Below are 25,250 nucleotides of genomic sequence, written 5' to 3'. Positions count from 1 at the left end.
CGATATGAAACGAGGAATTTTGACTAAACGAAAACGCGTTCCTCTTAGTACTATGCGCGTAAGTAGAAAAAGCCAAAATTTCGAGCCTGATGGGTTAACCACATCTTAAATAATACTAATATTGATATTGTGATAAAAGTTAAAAATATATTGACTCAATTGATGTTTTCTCGATCTTTTAATCGCAATAAACTAATTAAGGCCGTGAAATTTAATTCTGAGATTGTTATGACGTCAAGAACCTATTTTGGCTAAATTTAAGAACTTAAGTCAAGCTAAATGGTTCTAAAACAATATGCCTCTACTATGCTGATATAAAATCAGAGGTTCATAGGCGAAAACAAACGAAAATGCCAATATAAGGCTTACGAGACTCTAATATATTCTGATTAGTTCAAAAAGCTTATTCAGTAAAAGCACTCCGGGAAAAGAAACATGAACAACACATCTGATCACCAGTCAAACGAAGTGCTTCCTCTCTTTGGGCCCTGGTTTCTCTACCCTGTGGCCACCTGTTACATATTGATCGCAGTAGTGGCAGTTGTTGGAAACCTTCTGGTCTGTTTCGCTATACTCACTAACAGAAGTCTAAGACGCAAGCCAACAAACCTACTTCTGCTGTCCTTGGCTGTCTCCGATCTTCTAACCGCAACTATAGCAATGCCTTTTGACATAGAGTCTCTTTTTCGCCAAGGAGGTTGGAAACACGGAGCTGTAATGTGTGTAGCTTTTCTTACCGTGTACCTCATCACTGTACCGACCTCAATTTTGACGCTTTTGGCCATCAGCGTGGATCGCTTTCAAAGCCTTCGTGATCCTCTGAGCCGCTTTCGCCGCGCACAGTTCATGACCCAAAGAAAAGCTTTACTTGTGATCGGCCTTATCTGGTTGTACTGCATCATATTTGCCTTTCTTCCCATCATGGGATGGCCGTTTCTAAAAAGAGGTAAAAAAATCATACTCAATGGTTCCTGCATGGTCCCTTTCAGCAAGTTATACACATCTCTGAGCAATTTTCTTAACTTTGTTGGGCCATTGGTAGCCACTTGTGTGTTAAACATCATGATATACTGTATTGCTCGTAAGCATACTAGAGGCAGTGCCAGTTTTAAGGTGCGCCAGGAGAGCGGGCAGAAATCCAAGGAAGACGCCAAGGCCTATGCAAGAAACCTAAAAGCAGCCAAGACAACTCTCATGTTTGTGGCAGCTTTCTTCTTTTGTTGGCAGCCCTTCTCTTATTTCAGCATTGTTGCTAATCTATGGGGACATGATAACTGGAAAACATACCCTTTTAAGCTTTTCTATGTACTGTTGATGTTTGGCTACCTTAACTCGGCTCTGAATCCTTTTCTGTTCGCATTCCGCAACAAACAATTCAAGCATACCTACGTGAGAATGGCCAGCTCGGTCAAGCGCCGCAATTCAAGCGTAAGACGTCGCTCCACCGTCTCACTCAGTACCCTTTCCTCTGATATTCCTGAATCTGAGAACAAACATGTACGTCTTCAGTCCGTCAAGCACAAAAGAACAACACCAGACCCACCAAGAAGAAGCACGACGAGTCAGGCACAGTAAACGAACACTGTAAATCGAAGAGTCTTTGAAGAGGGAGTGAAAGTGGATAAAGCCACCATCTATTTTCTTTGAACGAGGGACTAAACTTTCATGAAATTTAAAGTGCCTCTGACGGTTAAGCGCCAAAGAAGTTTGAAAGCAAACTCATTAGAACTACCTAAAGAGGGCATCTTGGTCTGATTATTGAATTTAACAAGTTAATACTAGGTTACGTACTTTATTAGAAAATTGGTATCATTAAACAGATTTGCATACGGTCTTCTGAGACTTTAAGTCCCGCTAACCTTACGAAGATATCACAAGAAATACTAACAGAAACTAATAATATAATGACAACTATAGCCCAAGTCTATATAATTTCTGTGGACATTTCAGGTTCTTTTTCTATGAGGCACTTGCGTTATTGTTGTATAACGTCCTAAGTTTATTCATCAATATTCCCCACCATTTTAAGTTCTAAAATATCCACGAGTCACGTGATCGTAGGTCAACGGCACTTAAGTGTCATCTGAAATTTTCAGGGCAGTGTATTATTTAGGCTTGATGCAAGTAGTCCCATCGAGTTTCATCGTATAAAAAGCCTTAAAGTGAGGCGAGTAGGGCGAACTTTTTAGGCCAACCACCAAAGTCGAAGTCGAAGGGCTTATTTGAAAGAGGTCCACGCATTCTGACCGAAAACTCGATGCATTCTGGTTAAAAACGCAATGGAGTTCTGGTTTCAAAGACTTCTTACTTTGAAATTCTTGTGTATACTGCTGCTCGCTCTCAGATCGCTCACCACGTTCGTTCCACAGTCGTCGTAACAGAGAGTCAAAGTCTTACTGGTATCTGTGGAAATAACTCTCGATATTTTCCATCGTCAATAGCAGATTTCCAATCCTCGACTAGTCTTATTAACTCTGTTTCAGAGCTTAGGCCCTGTTTACAAGGAAGTCGGAGGGTAAACTAGGGTGACTCTCTTGCTAAGGTTACTCTAGCAAGAGAGTTACCCGAGCACTCGCACGTTTCTTTTTCTTTTTTTTTTTTCACACAGCGTGTTCAAAAGGCAAGTAGGGTTACCCTAGCGCTAGGGTAACCCTGCCGGAGTGCTAGGGTTACCCTACCTGCCTTGTAAACGTTCTGCTAGGAAATAACTCTCGATATTTTCCATCGTCAATAGCAGATTTCCAATCCTCGACTAGTCTTATTAACTCTGTTTCAGAGCTTAGGCCCTGTTTACAAGGAAGTCGGAGAGTAAACTAGGGTGACTCTCTTGCTAAGGTTACTCTAGCAAGAGAGTTACCCGAGCACTCGCACGTTTCTTTTTCTTTTTTTTTTTTCACACAGCGTGTTCAAAAGGCAAGTAGGGTTACCCTAGCGCTAGGGTAACCCTGCCGGAGTGCTAGGGTTACCCTACCTGCCTTGTAAACGTTCTGCTAGGGATAACTCGCGTACCTGGGACAACTTTCCTCCGTCGTGTTCTTGACAATTTAAACGGAATTATCCAATTTCTGAGCTAAATTATGAACATCTGAACAATATAAGGTATTTTCTGTATACGATGATAATATTTTCCCGATTTTTCGTGAATTTAACGTGTTTTATACAGCGAACTTCAAGTTTTATTTCAAATCTTGGACGTTACAAAGGATGTTACGCATGATGAAACACGTCAGTAAAGTCGGTAAAGTTGACCCGTGTGATGGGGTAACCCTACCTGTGAAATTTGCTTGTAAACCAGAGCTAACTTTAACCCGCTTGCTAGGGTAACCCTAGCACAAGGGTAACCCACTCTCCTTGTAAACAGGCCCTTATTCCCTTCCTGTAGGCCGATTGATATTTTGAGAGACATGAGTCCAATTTACATGTTACTTGCTTACTCAACAACTGCTCGAAAAGTCTCTTTTCTTTTAAGAAGCAGTAGCTTATAACATTAGAATCAAGTCGTCAGAGTTAAAGACTGTTTCATTAAGTAGAATCGCGCGTGACAACCTCATAAATGATGGTGATCAAGAGAGAATGATCTAGCTCATTCTCTCTTGTGATGATGCAACCATCTACAACAATGATGAAAAACGTAACATTTCTTAGCTATTCGGTATTCGACGAACTTCATTATCTTAAGAAACCATGACGAAACCTTGAAACCTTCAAGTCTTCCCTCTAAGCAACGTTTGGTGAGGGCAATTTTTTTTCCTTTTGCACCAGATGTCCGAAGGAAGACAAAGAAAAGTGAATCTATAGTATGAGGATCGGCTTCAGCTGTGCGCAGCGGTTCTCGTTTCATAAATGTACAGCAATACCCAATTTCGGAAAAAAAATTGTCTTAATCTGGGATTAAGACAATAGATGTCGATACGATTACACTGAAGCATTCAAAATAGCTCATACACGTTAAATGTTCCCCTTTTTTTCTTATTGTAAGTACAGCTCGAAATCTAAAACTCAATAAAACGGCTTCCAAATGGCTCTTAGCCTGTTCCAGGCTCTCAGATAGCGGGCAGGAGGCGAAAGAAAAAAGCGCGCAAAAAGTTGGAGGGCGGGAAAAGGAAGAGGAGAGGCCCCTGTTCAAGCTCTCCCCAGTTTCATCCCATTTTATTTTCGTGTTTGCGCTTTCTCAATTCAGCGGACCCGACGCTCTCGGAGCCTGGAACTGGCTAAATATAGAAGCGAGCAGACAGTAAGACACACAACACAAACTCAAGTTGAGTCAATTTTATTGCGAGTTTTTTAGGTCGTATTTTGTTCATTTACATACATTCAAGTTCCAACGAACCCCAACATAGAGTCTGGGTTGCCTGTGGAGAACCTGGCACAGGCTGTACTCTCATGTGTTTATCTCCTTTTTCATCCCACTGCCACTTTCCCTCCCAGCGTGTTACTCCTTAATCGATCAAAGGCAGGAATTTTAGTTTTAAAAAAGTAAGTGAGTCATAACTCAATATTTCGGGAGACTTAGCTACAATTTTCGTGTCGCACTACTTCGGTTTCGCGATCGGGCGAGACTCCCTCTTGTGTCGGATTTCCTAGACACATATATGACGTAGTTTCCTGGAGTCCAAGATGGCGGCCATTTGATGATGATGGTTGATGAGTACTTGTATTATCGTATGATAGGTGGTGTAAAATGGCATTTAACAATGTTAACAATCCAAGACAAATGTTTCCACCGCAACATCAAGGTAAGGAGCATCAAACTTTATAGCTTAGTAGTCTGTATTTCCCTTCTTAATTTTATAAGGATTTCTCCCAGCTCTGTTTATTAGCTTTAATTAGGTAAGCTTTTCAAAATAAGCTTACACTATATTTATTATAGCTCATGACTGAAAATTTACCTTGAAATATATAGTAGAAGTAAACCACGATTTGAATTAAGCAATAGAAGGTCATATTTGAAAGTAATAATTATGTTCTAAACCCGACGAGGCTTTCGCTGAAGCTTATCAATGGGTTTGGAAATCTTTGTAGCTTCCTTGTCTGCTTACATGTACACTCTCTTGTTGAGGGATGGCCGTAGTTTTATTTCATAGCAGTAACAGCTATTATTTAGTCTCTCTGCACTTAAAAGCACTTCATATAATTCAATTAGCACATAGCAAGTGACATAGGGAGGCTCAAAACAGTTTCATAGTCTTCATATCTATGTGCTATGTACGGATGAATTTGAAACTTCAAGATCGCCTTCCCGGGCAAGATTCCCCAGGTATTATTTGAACTTTGTAAGACCACCAGTTCAAAATAAGCTTAATTCCCATTAAATTATGCCAAATGCTGGTCAAATGCCCTTCCATAATGCTGGTTTTGACAGTCAAGTACCCCTCCTAAACACATTAAAAAATGAGTTTTGAGTCATCTTAAGATGTTTTCTGATGCTGTGGTTTTTTCTTTGCTGTACAGAATCGATGAATTAGCTGTGTACATTATCCGGTTAAGATTTATTTCATATCAGTAACTATAATTAAAGCTTAGGATATATGATATAGTCGTAAAATGTAATTCTATTTAACACCGTATGGAAATTTTCTTCACTCATTCACAGGCGATTTGATTTCATGTGCACGGGCTTGTTTCGCGTGACTGCATTTTCTATATATAACTGAAAGCGTCTGAGTTGAACCTGGAATTCTCGTACTTTCCCCACTTGTGATTGCTAGAATGGGGTTGCAACGGTCTGAAAAATGTCACAAAGGGATTAAGAGATGTGAAAGAAGGAGGAATTAGTGCTAGAAAAGCAGGCTTATTGTGGGTACTGAGCATGAAGAAATCAACACTGCAGGTCAGACTAAATAGGAGTGACCTTTGACCGTTGGATTGAGGTCCCTTACCCAAGCTTTTTTTGTTTAAATAAAAAATGAGGAAAGAAAGTAGTTTGCAGATTGGCTAATTGAGCTTGCAAACTGCTGCTTCGGCATGTCCACGGATGCCTTCCTTAAATCAGTGAAAAAGTTCCTTGACAAGGAAGTAAGAAACACACCATTTTTAAAACAGCCGCTCGCGTTCCCCGCCATACCCCAGTCATTTGTTATGTTTTATTTCACGATGCTGGGTTATATTTTTGGAATCGATTGCCAGACTACTTTTCAAGTGCAAGAGAAGCTTATAAGTTGCTTGCCTGTCGAAATTTATGTACAATTACGTTGTTATTGTTGTGTCTGGATACTGGGCCAGCTGTCCGGATACTGGGCACCATAGGAGCTCTGCAAAAATATCAATTTCGCGATGGAAACAAAGGCAAAAAAGTTAAACTGTCTTTCGTCATATTAAGGACTAGATAGATTTTCTCTGGGCCAAATTTCAGAGCTCTTGCGATTAACAAAGGAAAGTTATTGCAATCTTAAACTGAAGTGTCCGGATACTGGGCAACATACTGTATAGGTGTAAATACATGTAATTGCTTACCTTGGAGAAATAGCTAGGCTGACAGGTAGAGTGGTGATGCCGTTATCACATCATCTGTGAAATCAAAATTGCCATTTTCTTTACAGTACGTTAAACCACATGTACACGGCACACATGTTCACCTGCCTGTACCTCTAAGAAACAGTGTATCTTACATCCCTAATTATTGTTAAGCACAGAAACTGTCAAGTACGTGTATTTCAGAAATGTTGATTGCCTGTGTATGGATACCAAATAGCCAACAAAGGTCAGAACAAATGACAAAACTGCAAACTAATTACTGGGCTAGTTTTGGTTTAGTTTTCTTGTGCCCAGTTGGCTTTTTCCTTGTAAATATTTCTGGTGCTCATGTTTTTCTGAGTTCCACAGTAATACAGTGAAACCTGTATTAAGAGGACACCGTATTAAGCGGACACCCTATATTAAGCAGACAGCAGCCAAAGTCCCAAAATTTATTTCTCTTATTTACTTTAAATGAAACCTTTATTAAGCAGATGCGGACACCTAAAAAGTGCCTGAAATAGTCATTCTATTGTTACCAACCAGACATCTGAAATACAAAAGATTACCTCGAACTGCCACCCACAACTTTTTCGATTTTTACATTAAAAAACGTGACTTGATGAACTTTATTTGATTAGTTTCACAGTACAGTATTGTTTTCTATTTCGTTTTGTTTGTATAGAGCTTGTTTCACCCATCTGATTTCTTCAAATTTGAGTTTCAATCTTTGTTTATGGTACTATGATCAATTGGTCCACTTTGATAAAGAAATTAATGCAAACGTATATCGTCAAAGTCTCTGGGAGTATTCTTAACATTTCCACTGTTCATTTGAATGGCATTTTACATCTCATATGATGTTATCTATGGAAACCTGTATTAGGCGGACACCCTGTATTAAGCGAACACTACAGCATTCCCCAAGGGTGTCTGCTTAATACAGGTTTCACTGTAATTGAATATCAGTGTGCCTTTGTACACCCAATAATGTCCATGGCATAAATATAACACTAAAATTTGAAATGAATGCTCAATATTTACACTTTTTTTAGGAAACTTCAGTGGAATGCAAGCAACACAACCCATGGGTGTATTTCAACAGAACCAGCCCTATGGTGTGCAAAAGAACCAGGTAAATCAAAGAGTTCTAATGTAAACATGGAAATGAATTCTGCATGCAATTTACAATAATGTGTACAAGAAAGAAAGACCATGATAATTATTATCTTACTTTATAAGGTCAAGAAAAGACATCAAACATACATGCATTTACTATATACATACTGTGAAATACTCACCAAAAATCTATGTTGTAAATGTTCTCATGCAAATTTCATGAGTTCTAGCCAATTAGAGGAGCAAACAATGATTTTCACATGTGAATAAAATGATAGGTCCAATAAAAATGGTGAACGATGTTTTTCACGTGTGAGAAAAAATATACATCTAATCAGAAGACACAGAGATGTGTGAGTTGGCACCAAAAAAATTCCTGCCATTAATAGGCACTTGCAGCTTGCAGCACCCCTTGCAGCACCACTTGGCAGACATTCAAAGAGAAGAGTTTCTCGAAGAGTTTTTCTTGTAAAATAAAAGCAAAAACATCTCAGAAATTGGAGTTGAATAGTTCGTTTTTTTTCACTGTCGATGAAGAAAACTGTGGAGAGCCGGCAAAACAACAGCAGAAGGGAAAACAGAATGAGACATAAGCTTAGAGGGACACAGTCCAGCTATGGGACAGGCTGACCTGGACACTACTTTTGCCAGTTTGAAAAGCGTTTACCTCAACCCGCTATCAAATGTACACATCGGATACATCTAGAAATCCGCTTCAATCCTGCCTAGTGTTTCATTCCATCCTCGTTCTTTTACAGAAAAAGCACACGTTAACTCATCCTATGACATTATTTTATCATATTTGGTTAAAAACAGTATCCAAAGGAACATGAACAGAAGAGGTGAGAATCATGTAGGCGCCTGGTGGGAGAAATCGCCTTCGTTTACCAGAACAACAAAAAAATGAATCAATAACATTGGCGAGCAAATAATGGTTATTATATTTAAAAAAGCAATGGAAAAGGTTACATATATATGGAAAATCAAGCTTTCTTGACTGTGAACCTTCGACAATGATTCACGCAGACTCCGTGTCATTTCTCACCTTTTACTTTACTAGTAATGATTGAAGTCAGAAGTATTCGTTGATGTTTGGCTTTCCCTGGACAAATCCATCAGTGAATTCTCAGTGGTATAATAAAAAAATGTGTGCTCTGATTTGGCTTAGGGTCTATAATCACAATTTCGCTTTGTAACTAGTTCAACCCTACAAGGTTTGTTTTGAGTATTCTGGATACGCTTTTCACTTTCTGTTTCACGTTTACTAAGTAGCTGATACTTCGATTTTGTTGTCATTTCGTAGTGTGTAGCGGCAAATTGTAGCATTTTGGAAAGATTTGAAATAAAAAGGCCGCCAAAATGATGACTATCTCAGTATGTATATAATAAAAACAATACCACATGGGAAGTGCTTCATGCGGTATTACGGACTCATTATTTTTGTATCAGAAATCTCAATAGTTCACTGCACTCACTCATTCGATTTCTGCACTTTCCATGAAGTATTCTCTATATCTCCCAAAAGTATAGACCTTGTTTATGTTGTAGTTAATTTTTTATTTTAGTTAATTTTTGTCTTTCCTTTGTTTCAAATTCATTAGCATACATTACCATACCCCAAAACAATACAAAAATAAAAATTAACTGAGATAAAAAATTAACTACAACATTTACACCAGCAACAGAACAGAATAAAAGCAAATGGAACATTCAACTCTAGGGTGATTCCATGTTGCGGACATTACATTCAGATACTAAAATTAAAATTTTAAACCCCAATTTAGATGTCAAAATGTTCGTTAAGGGTGTTCAAACATATCTAGAAAGTATTATTAGTGTTCCCTTTGTACCTAACAAAAAGATGCTTTGGTTAGCTCTTAAGACCTTGAAGGTATGAGCTGAATAAAGTGTGTTGCGGATATTACAGTTTAAACAACCACTTTTTAAGGTGATGTTTTTTACAGAGATTTTCCTGTGAATTTTTAACCTTGAGCAGAAAATAACTGTGCCTTCAAAACATAACAATAATTAGATTTTTCAACTGTCAAAGAAAAATTCCATGCAACCTTGTTCCAGTGATTCTACAAAGAAAAGTTTGTGTTGCGGACATTACACAAAATTGTTGCGGACATTACACTTTTGGGAACACATTTTTTATCATTCACTTCCTAGTCAGTGTTGCTGACTGTGCCTATGTCCATTTGTTCTATAGTTACTTGTCTAAAAATGAAGTTGTGAAAATATCATTTACTCTATTTATGTTCTATTATAACGTAGTTACTAAAACAAGGAATGACCTACAATGATCTACAATGACCTACAATGCTCTACAATGGCCTACAATGATCCACGACTGATGATCTACAATGATCTACAATGACCTACAATGATCTACAATGAGCTACTATGAGCTGCTAGGAGCTAAAATGAGTTAAAATAAGCCCTACAATGAGCTACAAAATGACAGACAATGATGTTTGTCATGTGTCACGCTTGGACGTGACACTAGGCTCATGGTATTAAATTGCCAAGCACATTTTGAAAAGGCAAAACAAAAATAAAGCCTGATCTCAGGTAACTTGAGAAACTTGAAAATAAATTATTGCAATCGCGTTTTTACCGGCAACACTATTATAACCTGTATTGATGGAAGTCATCCTGCGCCTGCGTGAATCCAGTGTATTGTCACAGTACTGTTTAATTTGTTTGAAAAAAAGACAACACAAAACACAACTAACGGGCAAGGTTGCAAGGGATGGTTTGGACAAAAGTCACAGTACTGTGACAATACACTGGATTCATGCAGGCGCAGGATGACTTCCATCAAGTTTCAAGTTTAAACTAATCGATAAACTGACACCACCATATAAAAGGTCATGTTGAGATTGGTTGGTTGAGCAGGTTTGGTGCTCTACAGGGATCCAGTTATGACTCTTGAAACACAGTTAAAGATCCATACAAATGTCACTCTGTAATTTTGTGACAGCATCCCCCAAAACCATATAAACTCTTGAAAATATTTTTCCATTTTTCTGTTAAAGTACTACAAAATTCGTCATGCATCTGTACTACTTTATGGAGGGAAATAATTCAAGAATATCACAGAAATCGTAAATTATTTAGAATGTTTTTAATAGTTTGGAAATTAAATTCATTGGACATTACGGAAAAGCTACCAGCTCTTTTTAATTCGCCATTTACATTTGTACATCAATAAAAAGCAATTTAGTGTTAAGTGGGCTGTTGTCTGAATCTAATTCAGGGATAGTAAGAACTAAACATCCGCAAAAGCCTGAATAAATGAAAAATCTAACATGTGTAATGTCCGCAACACTTTTCAACTTATAATTTCTGAGCAAAGAAAACCCACCCAGGAAATGTTTTGAGATTAAAATAGAGTATACATCAGGCTAACTGAGCAGCATCAATAGCACATGAAAATACAGCACACTGTGTACAGGAACTGAAAAAAGGTACCTTAACGTTGTGGACATTAAGTAATGTCCGCAACAAAAATTCAATGTCAATTTTCTTAGGAAAGTTCTAGTAGCTGGATAATAATTTATAGCCTAATGATAGTGTAAGGCAAAGGTTATAATACACACATACTTTTATGTTAACTGTATGTTTTCTTAGATGTTAAAATTTTATTTAAAACTTCCTTCCAAAAATTCCAAATATAATGAGATTCAAATTCTCTGGCTTTCATGCCTTCTCACATTAAGCATATGGACAAGACACACAAGATCTCAGTAATTTCAAACAGCCCATTGTTTCAGCTTTCTGTTGGTTAAGTTTCATTGTGCAAAATTTTATTTTAAAAAATTCAAAATCTTATTGTCTCACATGGAATTGCCGTCTAATGTAAAAGACACAGACTGAGAGGCCAAGGATCAACAGCTCACAAGAAACTAAAAGGGGGGAATGGCAGGTTTCCTTTTTCTTCATTCTTTGTTTAGTGAAACTGCAAGATTTATTAGTCTCATATGAACTTGATGGTCTGACACACAATCTGCAGAGATAACAGTCATGAAGAAAACTTGTCAAATCACTTCCTTTTTTTGTAGGGATTTCAACAGTCTTTTCCTGGTCATCATATGGGACCACTGGGAGGTCCTCAAATGGGTCAAACTCTGGGTCCTCAAATCAACCCACAAATGAGACCTCAAATGGGACCTCCATTAAACCTGCCAATGGGGCCTCAAATACCATCTCAAGTTGGAACACAAATGACACCACCTATGGGTCTTCAAATTGGGGCGTTTCCTGCCAATGTACAGCTAGGACATCAGTTTCCAAAACAGCAACAAAAAATAATTGATCAGCAAAGAAAACAGGCTGAAGAACAGCTAAAGAAACAGCAGGAAATGATGAAAAAGAAACAATTTGAAGAAGAAAAGAGGAAACTGCAACAGTCTTTCAGTGCAAAGAAACCATCCAATGCTGATGCTCTGAATAACCTGTTTGGAAAGAACAAGACTGGAGCTAGTGACTCATCAATGACTGATTTAATTGGTTCCCTTGGTAGTAAGACAAGTGCTAAACCAAGTGTCTCAAAGCTGACAAGTATTTGTAAGTTCTTTGTCTACAATTATTATTATGAGTATAAATTTTATTAAGTACAAGCCATGGGGCATACAGTAGCTAGAGGGGCTTAGGGTGTCGGTGAATCCTTCTTTGATAGGAAAAACAATGACAAGTGGTAATAAAACAAACTGGAATGTCTTTGGGAAAAAAAGGAAAGACTCTGATGAAGTGCAATCTAGTAAGCAGCCATTCGTATCTTACCCAGGCCAAGCACATTTTGCATAGTTACAGCTACAGTACATTGCAAATAAGGTTAAATTATTATGGATTTCATAACAGTTGTAATTTATTGTGACTGAAATACTTCTTGGCTAACAAAACTATTTTAACTATTTTTTTAGGAAGTTATTCAGTTATGTGCTCTACATTCCTTTTTCAGATGGGGCGGGGTTGGGTGTCCCTTCTGACATAGGGACCCAAAGGAAAGATCCTGCCCATATCCCTGAAAATTATCAGTGGTAGATAATTGATTTTATTAAAAACTGAATCATTGGATAAAGCATTTTGATTGGCTTAGCCGTTATGGTATATGAGCTAATATACCATGCTCTCCATATATGGTCGGTGTATGCGTCAGTTTAAAATTGGAAGCTAGCTGAGATTTTTTTTTGGTGAAGGATAGAATGGTGCCCGAAGAAAACCGTTTTAATTCATTTCTTAGAATACTAGAAATGCAATTTCATCGAAAGAAAAAAGACAAAAACAAACAGAAAAGCCACAGCAGCTTGTTTGAAAGTTTGTCGAAAAACACATGAAAACACATTGAACTTAAGTACCTTGACCAGCTATGAAAGAAAGTTGTTTCTTCATGATCGCGAAGCCATTCGCCGATCGAGTCACTCGCCGATAGATAACTGGGGCTTGTTTATCCGACATCAAGAATATAAATCACAAGTAACCAGCTACAAATACAGGCTATGCAGCCATTCACTAGTGCAATCAAGGCAGCAGTATAGCTTCTTTTCTCATTCAGCAAAACCAGCTTGTGGCTTCAAAGAACTTCATAACAAGCGACTGAGGTAATAGTTTTTCTCCGTTGTTCTTACTTTTATAACTGCACCGAAAATCCAAATTCACAGTAATTTCGACGGCTGTCACTTAAAAATTCTTTTCCTTCACATTATCTGCCAGATTTTTTTAGCTGTTCTGCTGTGTAAAATCCTAGAATCCCGATGAGTTTTTAAAAAACTAATGTTCATCGCTACAATGTTTTGATTTTTCATTCATGCAGTCCAGGCGAGTCCGTTCGCGGTTGACAGTTTTGATAGACGTGTGACATGTGAATAGCGGAAGTCCCTTGTCTTTTCTGGTTTGTTCTAGTCGGGGAGATTCAACGAGATTTTGTGGGCGTTTTTAATAAAACAATTATTCCACTCGCGCTTGTTGGATATGAGATGATTATAGCCAAATCTGCGCTACACTCCTCGTTGGCTATCTATCATCTCATATCCAACGCGCCCTCATGGAATAATTGTTAAATATTGTGTAAAATGATGGCATAAATATAAAAACCTTGATATGTCAAAGATGCCAACCTCCAGAGTTTTTAAATCTGGAGTCTCTCTCTTTAGCACTACCCCTAACCCCTAACCCCTCCCCTCCCCTCCCCTCTCCCCCCCCCCAAATGTCAATGCACCTTTTTTTGCAGATTGTTTTTAAAAAAATAAGTAAAAAGCATTCATACTTTTCCCATTGATATTTGTTGAATTCTACCAGAAACAAACAGGTGAAAGTTATTGAGTGGCAGTGACCTGCACAACTTTGGGAGTGAACGTCTTTTGTCCCACAGCTTTTTGTCTTTATAATCAACAGTTTCAAGACCTGGTGGCAGTGTAGCTAGTCAGTCAAATCTTACCCCAGGACAGTGGGGCTCAGGATATATGCCATCAGGACATGCGAATTCCCAAGGGACTCCATCAAGTACAGGGTGGCAATTGCATGATACAGATGACTTTGGTGACTTCTCTCAAGGACCGGCACCTGGCCAGGACACCTTTAATGACTTTCAGACTGCTCTTGAACCATCTACCCAGTTTGGAGGTTTGTCAGGCTGCAAATTTCACCATCTCTAATTTTGCAATTCTGTTCAGGGAATTTTAAAAATCTCAAGTGAATACTGCAAGTTTTCTCCTTTTAATCATGAAAGGGTTAGGTTCTAATAGAAAGTGTTGTGTTGCATTGGTGGGGGATTAAAATAGAAAGATTTGATTTTAACAACTGATTTGGTAAAGTAGATTGGCTCCTGTAAGGAGATAGAGTGCTTGCACTCAAAATGTCGTCTTCTAAATCCCCCTACAGTGGCCAATATACTTTATCAACTGACAGTTGACAAAACCAGTTCTTCATATTTTCTCATCATAGCTACCAAATCTGATTGACTCAAGCAAAAATTGAAGCTGTTGGTGTTACCAGCTTACCTACTTAATCAAAAACTCTGATTTACATGACTCTAATTTAATTTAACTCTACAGATAATGACATTTCCTCAGTCCATTAGTTCCTTTAATGTTTTTTCAAGATTCTTACACATGTATAATAAATTTTATTATTAATATTGGTAGGTAAATAGGATAACCAAGTCAACATTTAGCTTTAAGAACAAAATATAATTTACAAAAAAGACGGTTAAGTTTTATTTAAGTACTTATTCAAGCACCTTAAGCTTCTTAGTTTTAATTTAATTTTGCGGTTTCTTAATTTCGCATTTTTGGTGCGACAATATTTCACAGGGTTTTATTTGTGCGATTTCAACAGCCATTATGAAAAAGGGCATTAACTTTCATGATTTCACATTCTTGACTTCATTTTAGTTTTCAACAAGTCTAAACTTGTTAAAAATTTCTTCATGTAGATAAACTGGAACAAGCAATGCGTGAAATCTTTGCAAAATAACGTTATTTCACAACTGGAATACAAAATGAAACATTCCAGTAAAACCAGTTAACAATGTTTGTATTTGTTAGTACATATCCTTTATATGTTGTTGCTATATTTACATGTTAATAAATTTTTGTGTGTTTTGAATTTTCTACATGGGTATTAAGATCTCGCATGCTTAAATTTCGTGAGGATTTAAGTTAGTGATCTTCAATTTCGTGAATTTTTTTACATTTTCAAAAAATGCGAAACTAAACACCAATAAGGTCATACGTTTCGTTTTATGGTGGAATAGAGTTGACTGTACATGTATGAAGCACTCAATAAAGACAGCTCAGTCGCATTTTGACTTTCTCTTCTGTAATCTGAACTTGTCTTCTTTGCTTTGTCAGTCACAAGTGGAGTATTTCCAGTCATGGGATCAAATGTGTCATCAGGTCACCCTCAGGGCATTGGAGGTGCTAGTGTTCTCCCTCAGTCTCAGGCATGGCATAGCACTCCTTCTGTTACAGCACCCACATCATCTTCAACTCCATACAGTTTTCCATTGGCACAGAATATATCTGCAAACTCATCCATTCAAGCAGAGCAAACAACACAGCATCACCTAGCAAATGCTGCTGCACCACCTGCCATGTCTTGGGTGGGGCAATCCACTGTTACCCAAGGAGGTCAAATGGCCCAGTTTTCTGGAGACCCAACCGGAACACACACTAGTGGCATAATAGGTATGCCTAGCCATGGCGGCCAAATGACCCAGTTTATAGATGAAACAACTAAAAACAGAGCAGGTAGTATGTCAGAATTGATGCCTAATGCTGGTGGAAATGCAGTTACTGGAGGGGCAATGGCACAGCCAAGCACCCCTCACATCCCAGGTTTAAAACGCCAGACCCTGCTGGCCCCCACCCCAGGTTTCCAGGGAGTTGCTTTTGTTAGCAGTCCTTCTCAGCCAGTTGGTGCACCAGAAAAAGAGCCTAACATACAGCAGGTAACAGAAGGGGGAAACTTGTTAGAACCTGCTACTGAGACAGGTAAGGATTTGTGGGTCTTTTTTTCTTAATTTGTAATGTCTTTCTTTCCTACAGCTGTACATAATGTGGTAGTTAATTTTTTATCTCAGGTAATTTTTGTTTTTCTTTTGTTTTTGGGCTAATGTATGCTAATGAAGTTGAAACAAAAGAAAAATAACAATTTCCTTTAAATTAACTACATCATATACCTTGCACCTTCAAAGAACCACTACTAACCTTATGGTTTTGGCCATCTACCCTGCTGAGCTATTCCTCTGCTTCTTTAGTAATTCAGCCATCAACTTTAAAAATTTTCTGAAAACCCTGTGCTAATTATGTTAACTTAAAACATACATGTATCATATCACCAATTTTGTACAGCAAAATTTCAACTTTTCAGAGAAAGGTAAGAGATGTAAAGCTCAACACAAACTGAACGTCAGTTATTTAACCCGTAAAAATACGGAAAATTTACAGCTCTGTAGTGTTTTGGTCAATTCTAATCACAGTGGTATCCATACTGTTTTTAGTAGCATATGGCACAGAGGTTATGTGCATGTACATGAATGACAATTTTGCCACACACTTCATGCTTCACGTCCTATAAAGAGAAAAAATATGTATATAAAAGAAGACTCTGGGTCTCTGAGCTTTATGCGCTAATTAATTAAGTAACCTCATTAAATAATCCAAATCTGACACTTACATGTACTTACCCTAATCCACTGCTGCAGCATTTTATCTCAAAATATATTTTTTTAAAAACTTTTTTACAGTTCCTGAGGTTGATGATAGCCCTGAACGAAAGCTAGAGTTGCTATATGGTGTGACCCTGCCTGATTGGTGTGTGAACGGCACAGATCTTCCTGGAGTGTACAAGGAAATTACAGACAAAACAGTGGAAGGATCTGATGTCATTGATACCAATCGTTTATTCCCCATTCTTATGGCATCCGATCTACCACGGGACCAGTTGGGCCAAATATGGAACAGAGCTAACAGGAATGTTCCAGGACAATTGAATGCACTGGAATTAAGAATTGTATTGGGATTAGTTGCCTTAGCACAGGTATATTCCGCCATATGTTTTAGTATTTGAGAGTTTAAAGAGCTCAGTAAACGGTTTGGAAACATGTTGATAGTAGACTTGTTTTGCATCAAAGCATATTTAATTGTCTTAGTATATTCTTTATTTTTTCTATTTATGATGGAAAGCTGGCTGGTTCATCTTAACATTGTTTGGGATAAAATCCCTCTTTCCCAGATTAAAACCCTAGCAGAGAAGTATTTTAATTTATTAAATAATTTAAACTCAGCCAAGCTGACCTAGCAAACCCGCCAGATTTTTTTATCAGTCTCTCTATCTCTATTCTTAGTCTAACAGTTCTTATTTGTTCTTGCTTTATGTTTAAATATTCTTTTGCATTATTTTTGCAAAATAGGCTGGTATGAAAACAGAAAGACTCACCCTGGAAAAACTAGCCTCTTGTAAAGCAGCTCCTATTCCCACCATCCCTGAGAGTGTATTGCAGGTTAGTGTACAGAACTAAAATGTACAACAGAGCAAAGCACCATGAACTTTTCTACCTTAAGGTTTCAATAATGAGGTAATAAAGGACCAGCCTCTTCTGAGTAGACGAAAGGTTGTAAAAGCTGATTGACAGTGTACAATTGTGTTTTTATTTTTGTATGTTATTATCTTACAGTGGTATGTTGCTTGCTTAGTTGTTATTGGCTAAAAGACACTTCATTTCGCTCTTTATAAAATCGAATTAATATTGGAAACCTCATCGACTCTTCCATTGATTTTTTGTGGCAGAGAACCAGAACCCAACTGCTGCCAAGGTTTAGATTTGCCTGACATAATATTTTTCCGCAGTGGTCCTTGATGCAGTTCTTTTAAGAATTAAAAAAAGTAGAGAATATTGAAGGAGCAAGGATGGCCCAGTTGGTTAGTACGCGAGGTCGCGAGCTCGATCCTCGGTGACATCACATCGTTGTTTTCACTTCTCTCCTTTCTTTGTAGCTTCAACTAACTTTCAATACCTTTAAAGGGGAAAAAGTAAGCGCACCATCACCCTCAAGTTTATCAGTAAATTACTGTCACGAGTTATCGACGTAAAATATCCTTGCTTAATACCTTTACTTTTTGTTTGTATATTTCCAGACTAGAGGGAGAGGTTGGAGCTTTACTGAATCTTCACAGGCGACTGGAAATATGGAGGGGAGTTCCTCAGGAGGCGGTCATGGCAGCACTTCCAGTGATCTTTCTGTTGATCCTAATGATAGATACAGTGTATTTCGAACTATTGACAATCCTGAATCAACCAGCCTTGCAACGTCGTCTTCAATTGACTCTAGAGATGATTTTGGAGGGTTCAAATCTGTTGATATACCTAGTATGGTAAAAATGGGTTCTCAAACGAGTGAATTCTCTGCATTTCAAGGTGGGGCAGGTCAGATCAGCAGTGGTTGGAACAGAAGAGAAACCAGCACTGCCGGATCCAGTTTGCCAATCCAACAGGAAGGTTCTGGGAACTTTCAGAGTGTACCTAGCCAGAAAACAGATCAGGTGCGGAGCAGAATATATTAACAACAAAACCTATTTAGCATCTGGACTACCAATCAGAAGGTTCGAGTTTTATTGGGAGCTACTCAAATTTTGTCCTCCGAGCCGCCTGTGTCAGTCACGGACTGAATAAACAAACTCAAACCTAATTTACTACAGTGTGACCTTTATTCATAATATATCCATCCTCGAGAGATTAGAAACTGAGTGCTTTCCAGCAGCTGTGATATCTGATTATACTCGTTCAAATGTGTCTCATTTTTAGGTTTGCAGCACCGGCTTTCTACCTCTTCTAAGAATGGTGGAATATCAGACCCCGCAAACTTAGAAGTTACAACAAAGCTGTCTTTCCAAATTATTAACAATGATGTATATGTGCATGAAAACTTGTGGTTAAGTGGCTGGAAATAGCATTGTTATCTTTATTACTATTTTAATGAAAACAAATGAGAAAGTATCAGGTCAATTGCCATGATGCATGTCATGCTTTATGGCATTCTTTGAACTTACTTTACCTTTATTTGTTTCAATTCAAACAGAGTGCATTTGGAGATTTCCAAGGGCAGTCAAGTTTTAACAATCGATTAAATATTCCTGGACCTCCCAACTTAGAACCAAATTTGGGTCAAGATGATTTTGGTGACTTTCAGAGTGAAGCTTCTTCGCAAGACAACATGCCTCTAGGAAATCAGAAATCCGGTGAAGCAAAAATGCCAGATTTTTCAATTTTCCAAAAAAGATTGGACTCGACTGGTGGCACCAGTTTTACTTTAAATGTTTCAGATATTGCTAAGACAAAGACTCCAGAAGATGATTTTGCTGATTTTCAAAGTGGAAAGGAATCACAAGCCGGAAGTTTGACCTTAGCTTCAATTCAAACACCTAACGAGCAACAGGCACAGTCTCTGCCTGGGTTTGGTGATCTCCAGTTTGGTGGTAAGCCGGACAACAACAAGAGTTCTGATGTTGTTGCCGGTGGTTTGTTCTCAGAATCAGTCAGTAATAATGCTAATAAATCAATCTTTAATGTTGACACGAAAGGTCGAGCAGACTTTGATGATTTTGGAGAATTTCAGCATAGTCCTGATCCGTTTTCATCCAATAAAACTTTTACTGGGTTTTCTTCCAAGGCACCTGAAAAGCTTGTCTCATCTTTGGAAAAATTCAAACTCTCCAGTCACACCCTCTCTCCTGCTACTACAGGAGGTTTGGATTCTGCAAATCGTCTGGGAAAACAACCAGCAGATACAAAGCAACAGGATACGCTGACAGGTTTTGCCTCGTTTGGAAGTGATCAAAATACTTCGTTTGCAGACAAAACAAAGGTAGATGAGGATAAATACGGTGCTTTCAGAGATGCTGATTTTGGCTCAAGTGGAGGGGTTTTCAGTGTTGAAAAACCACCCCCGATACCTACACCGCCGTCAACAACAACCTCAGCAACAAATGATCAGTTAGCTGATGACGGATTTGCTGATTTTGGTAGCTTTGAAGTGGCAGACCAGTTCACGTCTGGAAAGGACAATGACTTTGGAGCATTTAAATCTCCTGAAAATTCTCAAAATGTGACCTTTGGCATGACCAGTGATTCACATTCAGTTGATCAACAGGGTTTTGGTGTGTTTCAGTCATCCACCAGTACCAACATTTCTAGCACTACATCCGAAAACATCAACAGTACGGACTTCGGAGCATTCAGCTCATTTGCGGCAGGTTCATCTAATGTAAGCAGCAAACAACCAAATGCTACAGCTACTGTCAGAGACTCTCTTATTAATTCAGTTTCGTTGGAGCCCACCGAACGCTACAAGGTCCTGTCACACGATTCCGGGGTAGGTTACTCTAAAAATAGTTTATATCGTAGGAACAACACTAGTATTGGGTCTTGGCCTCTGCTTTCTCATGAACCACTAAAATTGGCTTTTCGGAGCGTTTAGGAGGATGAAGGGTGGAACGGTGGATAGCGCTCCTAACCTGCGACTCGGCGTTTTTCGAAGACAGGGAGAGCATCAGTGGTCGCAGCTCTCTTAACCCCCGATCAATCGAGTCACATTGATGAGAGCTTGGTATCATTCCCACATCAATGTGGCTCGGGTTGGAATCTGGGAGGCAATGCCGTATGTTGGTTCAATTTGTTGCTATTTCTTGACATGGTGCGAGATGTTTACATCCGGTTTTTACCTTTGATTAGGGAATTTAAGCAAAGACTTTGTTGAGTGACGCACGTCAAGCGGAAGTGGACTTGTGAATAGTTTTAGAGAAAACCTCTCTCGGCGTAAAGACACTTAGTTATACGAACTTGCTAGCGTCAAGACATACTAAAAGGGAAAAACCCTCACCAAGTTCAGGTTGACGTGCGTCGCTCAAAAATGTCTTCGCTTAAACTCTCTATTAACGATGAAGAAGAACGTTTCCATGTTTCAGTCTATTTATAATTAGGAAGATGGAAGTCAAGTGTGTTACCACTAATCAGTTTTGTTGTCTAAATCGTAAAAAGTGATTAATTAGGCTGGATACCATTTTATTGTAAATGCACGCCGGGTCGCTTTAGAAAGAAAAACTTCAGCTTTATAACCAATCAAAGTCTGATTGCTACGGTTGCATGACACATAAAGTGTTTGTTTTTGAAAGGATATTGATCAACATGCCAATGCTTGGAGCCGGTGCCTCAACAGCTGCTTGTTAACTCTGGCAACAGCTACACTGGCCATTCAGAAAATCACCGAGCAGTCTGTCAAAGAAGAAGTTATGGACTCCAAAGAAGGAACTTCATATTTTTCAGGTAGTAAATTCCGAAAATCCTTAGAAAGTGTTAGGCTGTTAGTTCCCCGATGTTTAACTATATAAATTAACTATGTTAAAGCAGCGGCTTGTTCATAATCACTCAAGAATGGCAGATTTCTTCTTTTTGGGATGTATCATTTCATTTGTTATTTTTCCACTTGTTCTCAGCAACCGTGTACGTATGGTTTTGCCTCTTAATATTCCCATTTTAGTAGTAGTAAGCCCAAATATTCTAATGTTTGAGTGATTGTGTCGCTGAAGTTAGCTCCTTGTGTACGTCTTGGACCAGTCCAGGCGTAGCCAGTACGGTACAGTGTAATAATGTACATGCAATCGAGTGTAAAAGTTACTCAGGGGAGGCAATATAAAATGCCAAACTGTTTTAAAGTAAGTAACTTAGAATGTTTCCCTGATATGGCAATATTGATTTATGGTCCGTCTGTTTTACATCTTTTAGCCATTGTAGAAATCTACCGAGTCACGCTGCGAATAAAAGCATCAATAAATAAATCAGGTACTGACTGTCATTAATAATATAACTGTAGCAGCAACTAATGGCATCTGCCCAGTTGACGAAGCTTTCAATTTGTTTCAGATGAACAAAGGGTTTTTTCTTTACAAACTGTGGTGCTGCGTTGATAAGGAATGGAGTATAAACTAGTTCGCTGTAATTAAGTGAATTGTCGTCGTAGAGAGATTCCGTAGCAGACATTTCAAGTTTTATTACCTCATCAGAGTAAATTGGAGCTTATCCTTCTCCTTAAGCGGATCATAGTTTGCTTTGATGAAGGTTTAGGGCTCAAATGATAGGCTCTTAGTGTTCATTGTACAGTTTGCTTCATTAACGCAGTTAATGAAACATTTTTCATGGAAATTACACCATGATTTCTCTAAAGTTATTTTTACCTTCTGGTTACGTGGATATAATTTTCCTGTTCAGTGTCATGTGAATTGAAGTTATGTTCTGATAGTTTGATGAAACACGTTTTTTATTATTATTATTTTACAGCACCAAACAATATAAAACTTCAAGATATTTATCGAGAAATAGAGAGGACTTGGAAGGACATATCAGCCTTTCTCTCTGGGTCAGATGTTTTGGTAGGTACATTTGGTATATATTTAGCAGTAATTTATGATGATGGTGATGATTTTCTCGCTTAAAATGTCAGCTTAAGCGAAAAAAAATTGACACACTTTCTTTGTAACGATTTTCCAAGTTCCAGCCGACGAAGGAATGGGTAAATAAAGTAAACTTGTCGAGTTTTGAACTTGGAAACTTTTTCAAATTCGTGCTTGCGTAATTAGCGCGCGAAAAGCAAAACATCTTGACGCCACAACCATGTTTACATACTCTCATGCAAACACTTCTCTCAGCCAATCAGAGCGCACGTACTATCTTAGTTATTTTATAAATAAATGACGATGCATCCCAATTTACCACGTACAGTGATTTTGTTACAATAGTTATGGTGAGTTCGGGGACTCATCTCGTGAAAAATCATTAGTCCCAGTTAAAAAAGAAACGAGTCCTGAATTGAAAATGCTTAGACCTTTATGTAACCAGACACTCTATCTGAAGACAGACTCCAAATCTCTTTAGTACCGTTGACTGAAGTTAAAATGTAGCCCTGTGTAAAGCACAAAAAAGACTAATATGCATCGTTAAATAACAGCCACACAAATCACAGGAACAGGATATTCTACAAAAACATCTTCAGATCATCTTTGCGTTCTACGGGAAGCATGCTATAAATTATTTTGCGTCTTTGGGGATTTTTATGGTCAGGAACGCATGCTTTGCCCTTCAAAATTAATGTAACAGATAAGGAAAAACAAATTCTAGTGGAGGTACTGACACCATAATGTCGTTTGCATTTATCAGCCATCCAAGAGCAGTCTGGATTTCGCCTTGCATCACGTTTCAGCGTCTGAGGATGGCAGTGTAGCTTGCGGGATTTGTTTGTTAAATGTGAACAAGACAACACCGGAATCGTCTAAACATGGTGACAGCAAACTCATGTACGGCGGTCGACATTACCATAGCACATGCGCAAACTTCTGGTGTAACAGAGTGGACTCTGTGCTTCCTTCACTGTTACCAATAGACAGTTTAATATAAAATTAGAAAAACAGTTTGCAGTGGAAAAAACTCTAATCTCTAGATAACTACCTAATACGTACAAGCACATAATGCATGTAGGAACTTGTAATAGGCTCTTGATGAGTTCCAAAATCTAAAAGAGAAACCTTATTGCTGGACTGTTTGCCCACCGCTATCCTAGCCCGGAAATCTTCCGTACAGGACGCAGCTGATCGCCTGAAGCTCGCATTAGTTAATTCCTGTATCAAACTAGAATGCGAGAATGTGAATCCTTAACCAATCTAATTTTATCCATATTATTTTTGGCCTCTTCAGTACTTGTTCAGAAGTTAAGCTGTAAATGACCTCTCGTGACATGGTTTGCTGGCGTAGGTCGAAATTTCTATCGCTTTTTCCACTCCCATCTATTCACAGACCTAACTTTGATTGATAAGCAATAAGGTGACGCGCTTTTTTTAAGATTCTCCAGTTTTTACTGTATCTCTAGCGATTAAAATGTCATCCCAAAATACCTCGAAAACGCCTTCAACATTGAGGCAAATATTGGGGGAACAAAAGCTCCGTGAGCATTTTTTAAAAAACACTAGTGCTGAGAAATAAGACTGCAAGTAAAATAGATCATGACGTCATTTCGTTGTTGTGACGACTCCGATGTCAACGCGACTTTGCTCATAATAAATTTTTGTCTTTGTCAGGTAAATTTGTGGAAGTCGTTTTTCCATATCTTCATTGATAGCGACGTAGTTAATGCTCAAACTTGGTCCTGAAAAATCCAATAGAGCCATCTTAACGAACCTTTTCACTGAAGACATCAAAAAGTAGCCTGTTGACAGATCTTCGGTCGAGGGGGGAACTGGGCCGAGAGCCTGTTCATAGGCTACTCAAGAAGGCAAAGTTGTGCAAGAAGGAAAGTTGGTTATTTCGAGGAATTACTGTACAGAAAGACGTAAAATATCTAACTAGAGCTTATAAGTCAGCGTGATAAGTTTTTCTTATATTTCTGCACGTAAAATCCTCACTCTCTTCTAAAAGCTTATATAAACAGCAGAAATTAATTTTTAGCTGTTCGTGTTATTTAAACACAATAAATAATGTTTTGACTTTTAAACTTTCACTTTTGTCTAGAAATGCATGTAACGGTGATCTGAGTTTACAAGAGGCGCTCCTTGTGAAGTGGAGATCACAAGGCATAAACTTCTCCATGGGTGTGGCAAATATTCAAATTGGATGCCAAAAGTGGCCGCTTGGAGAGGACCGCTAACTATGCTTTCAACCAGATTATCTCCTTCACTTTTAGAAGTAATTACCGGCTTGGTCTTAAAAGACTCATAAACAGGTCTATTGGTGAACACCAGTAAGTTAAACAAAAATATGCTTTTCAATGAATAAGTAATATGCTCATTTTTTGTCTGCTGTGACTACCGGAGCCGCAGTTACTTGGTGGATTAAGGCTGTAACATAAGAGATTGAAAGGAAAGTGAAACTTGGAATAGGTATATACACTCAAAAGAGTAAAATGATTCAATAAAGTGCAAGCAATGTCTGGTCTTATTTTCTGTCTTTTTTGTAAATTTTAGGCGCGATTTAATTGGTTTACACTATCTGATCTGACAGTGTCGTAAAAGAGAGAAAAATACGGAGGTAAGAAGCGCTACTTATCTCAGCATTCAAACAATGTGATGCGATACATTTGCCCTTGCGCAAATTACAGAGATGCCCAGGATCACATTTGCTGTGCAAGCCC

The 25,250-nt window shown here is 38.3% G+C and overlaps 2 protein-coding genes across 2 annotated transcripts; both read left to right on the top strand.

Annotated features, from left to right (window-relative positions):
* The first annotated feature begins 430 nt into the window (after positions 1 to 430).
* Positions 431 to 2,062, top strand: LOC140937152 (adenosine receptor A2b-like). The gene has a single exon (XM_073386684.1). The coding sequence runs from the start codon at positions 436 to 438 to the stop codon at positions 1,573 to 1,575; it is 1,140 nt and encodes a 379-aa protein (XP_073242785.1). The 5' UTR covers positions 431 to 435; the 3' UTR covers positions 1,576 to 2,062.
* Positions 2,063 to 4,605: 2,543 nt separating this feature from the next.
* Positions 4,606 to 25,042, top strand: LOC140938461 (synergin gamma-like). The gene is made up of 13 exons (XM_073387935.1): positions 4,606 to 4,736; positions 7,509 to 7,588; positions 11,640 to 12,144; positions 13,972 to 14,199; positions 15,429 to 16,070; positions 16,826 to 17,118; positions 17,492 to 17,581; positions 18,217 to 18,621; positions 19,158 to 20,450; positions 21,250 to 21,400; positions 21,860 to 21,916; positions 22,412 to 22,503; positions 23,288 to 25,042. Exons 1-13 carry the CDS (start codon positions 4,682 to 4,684, stop codon positions 23,522 to 23,524), a joined length of 4,128 nt encoding a protein of 1,375 aa, XP_073244036.1. The 5' UTR covers positions 4,606 to 4,681; the 3' UTR covers positions 23,525 to 25,042.
* Positions 25,043 to 25,250: the final 208 nt, after the last annotated feature.

The sequence above is a fragment of the Porites lutea genome, chromosome 5 (genome assembly GCF_958299795.1).
Source record: "Porites lutea chromosome 5, jaPorLute2.1, whole genome shotgun sequence".
In the NCBI taxonomy this organism is placed as follows: domain Eukaryota; kingdom Metazoa; phylum Cnidaria; class Anthozoa; order Scleractinia; family Poritidae; genus Porites; species Porites lutea.
The sequence above is the reverse complement of the archived record's forward strand: the minus strand, read 5'-3'. Positions and strand labels throughout refer to the sequence as shown.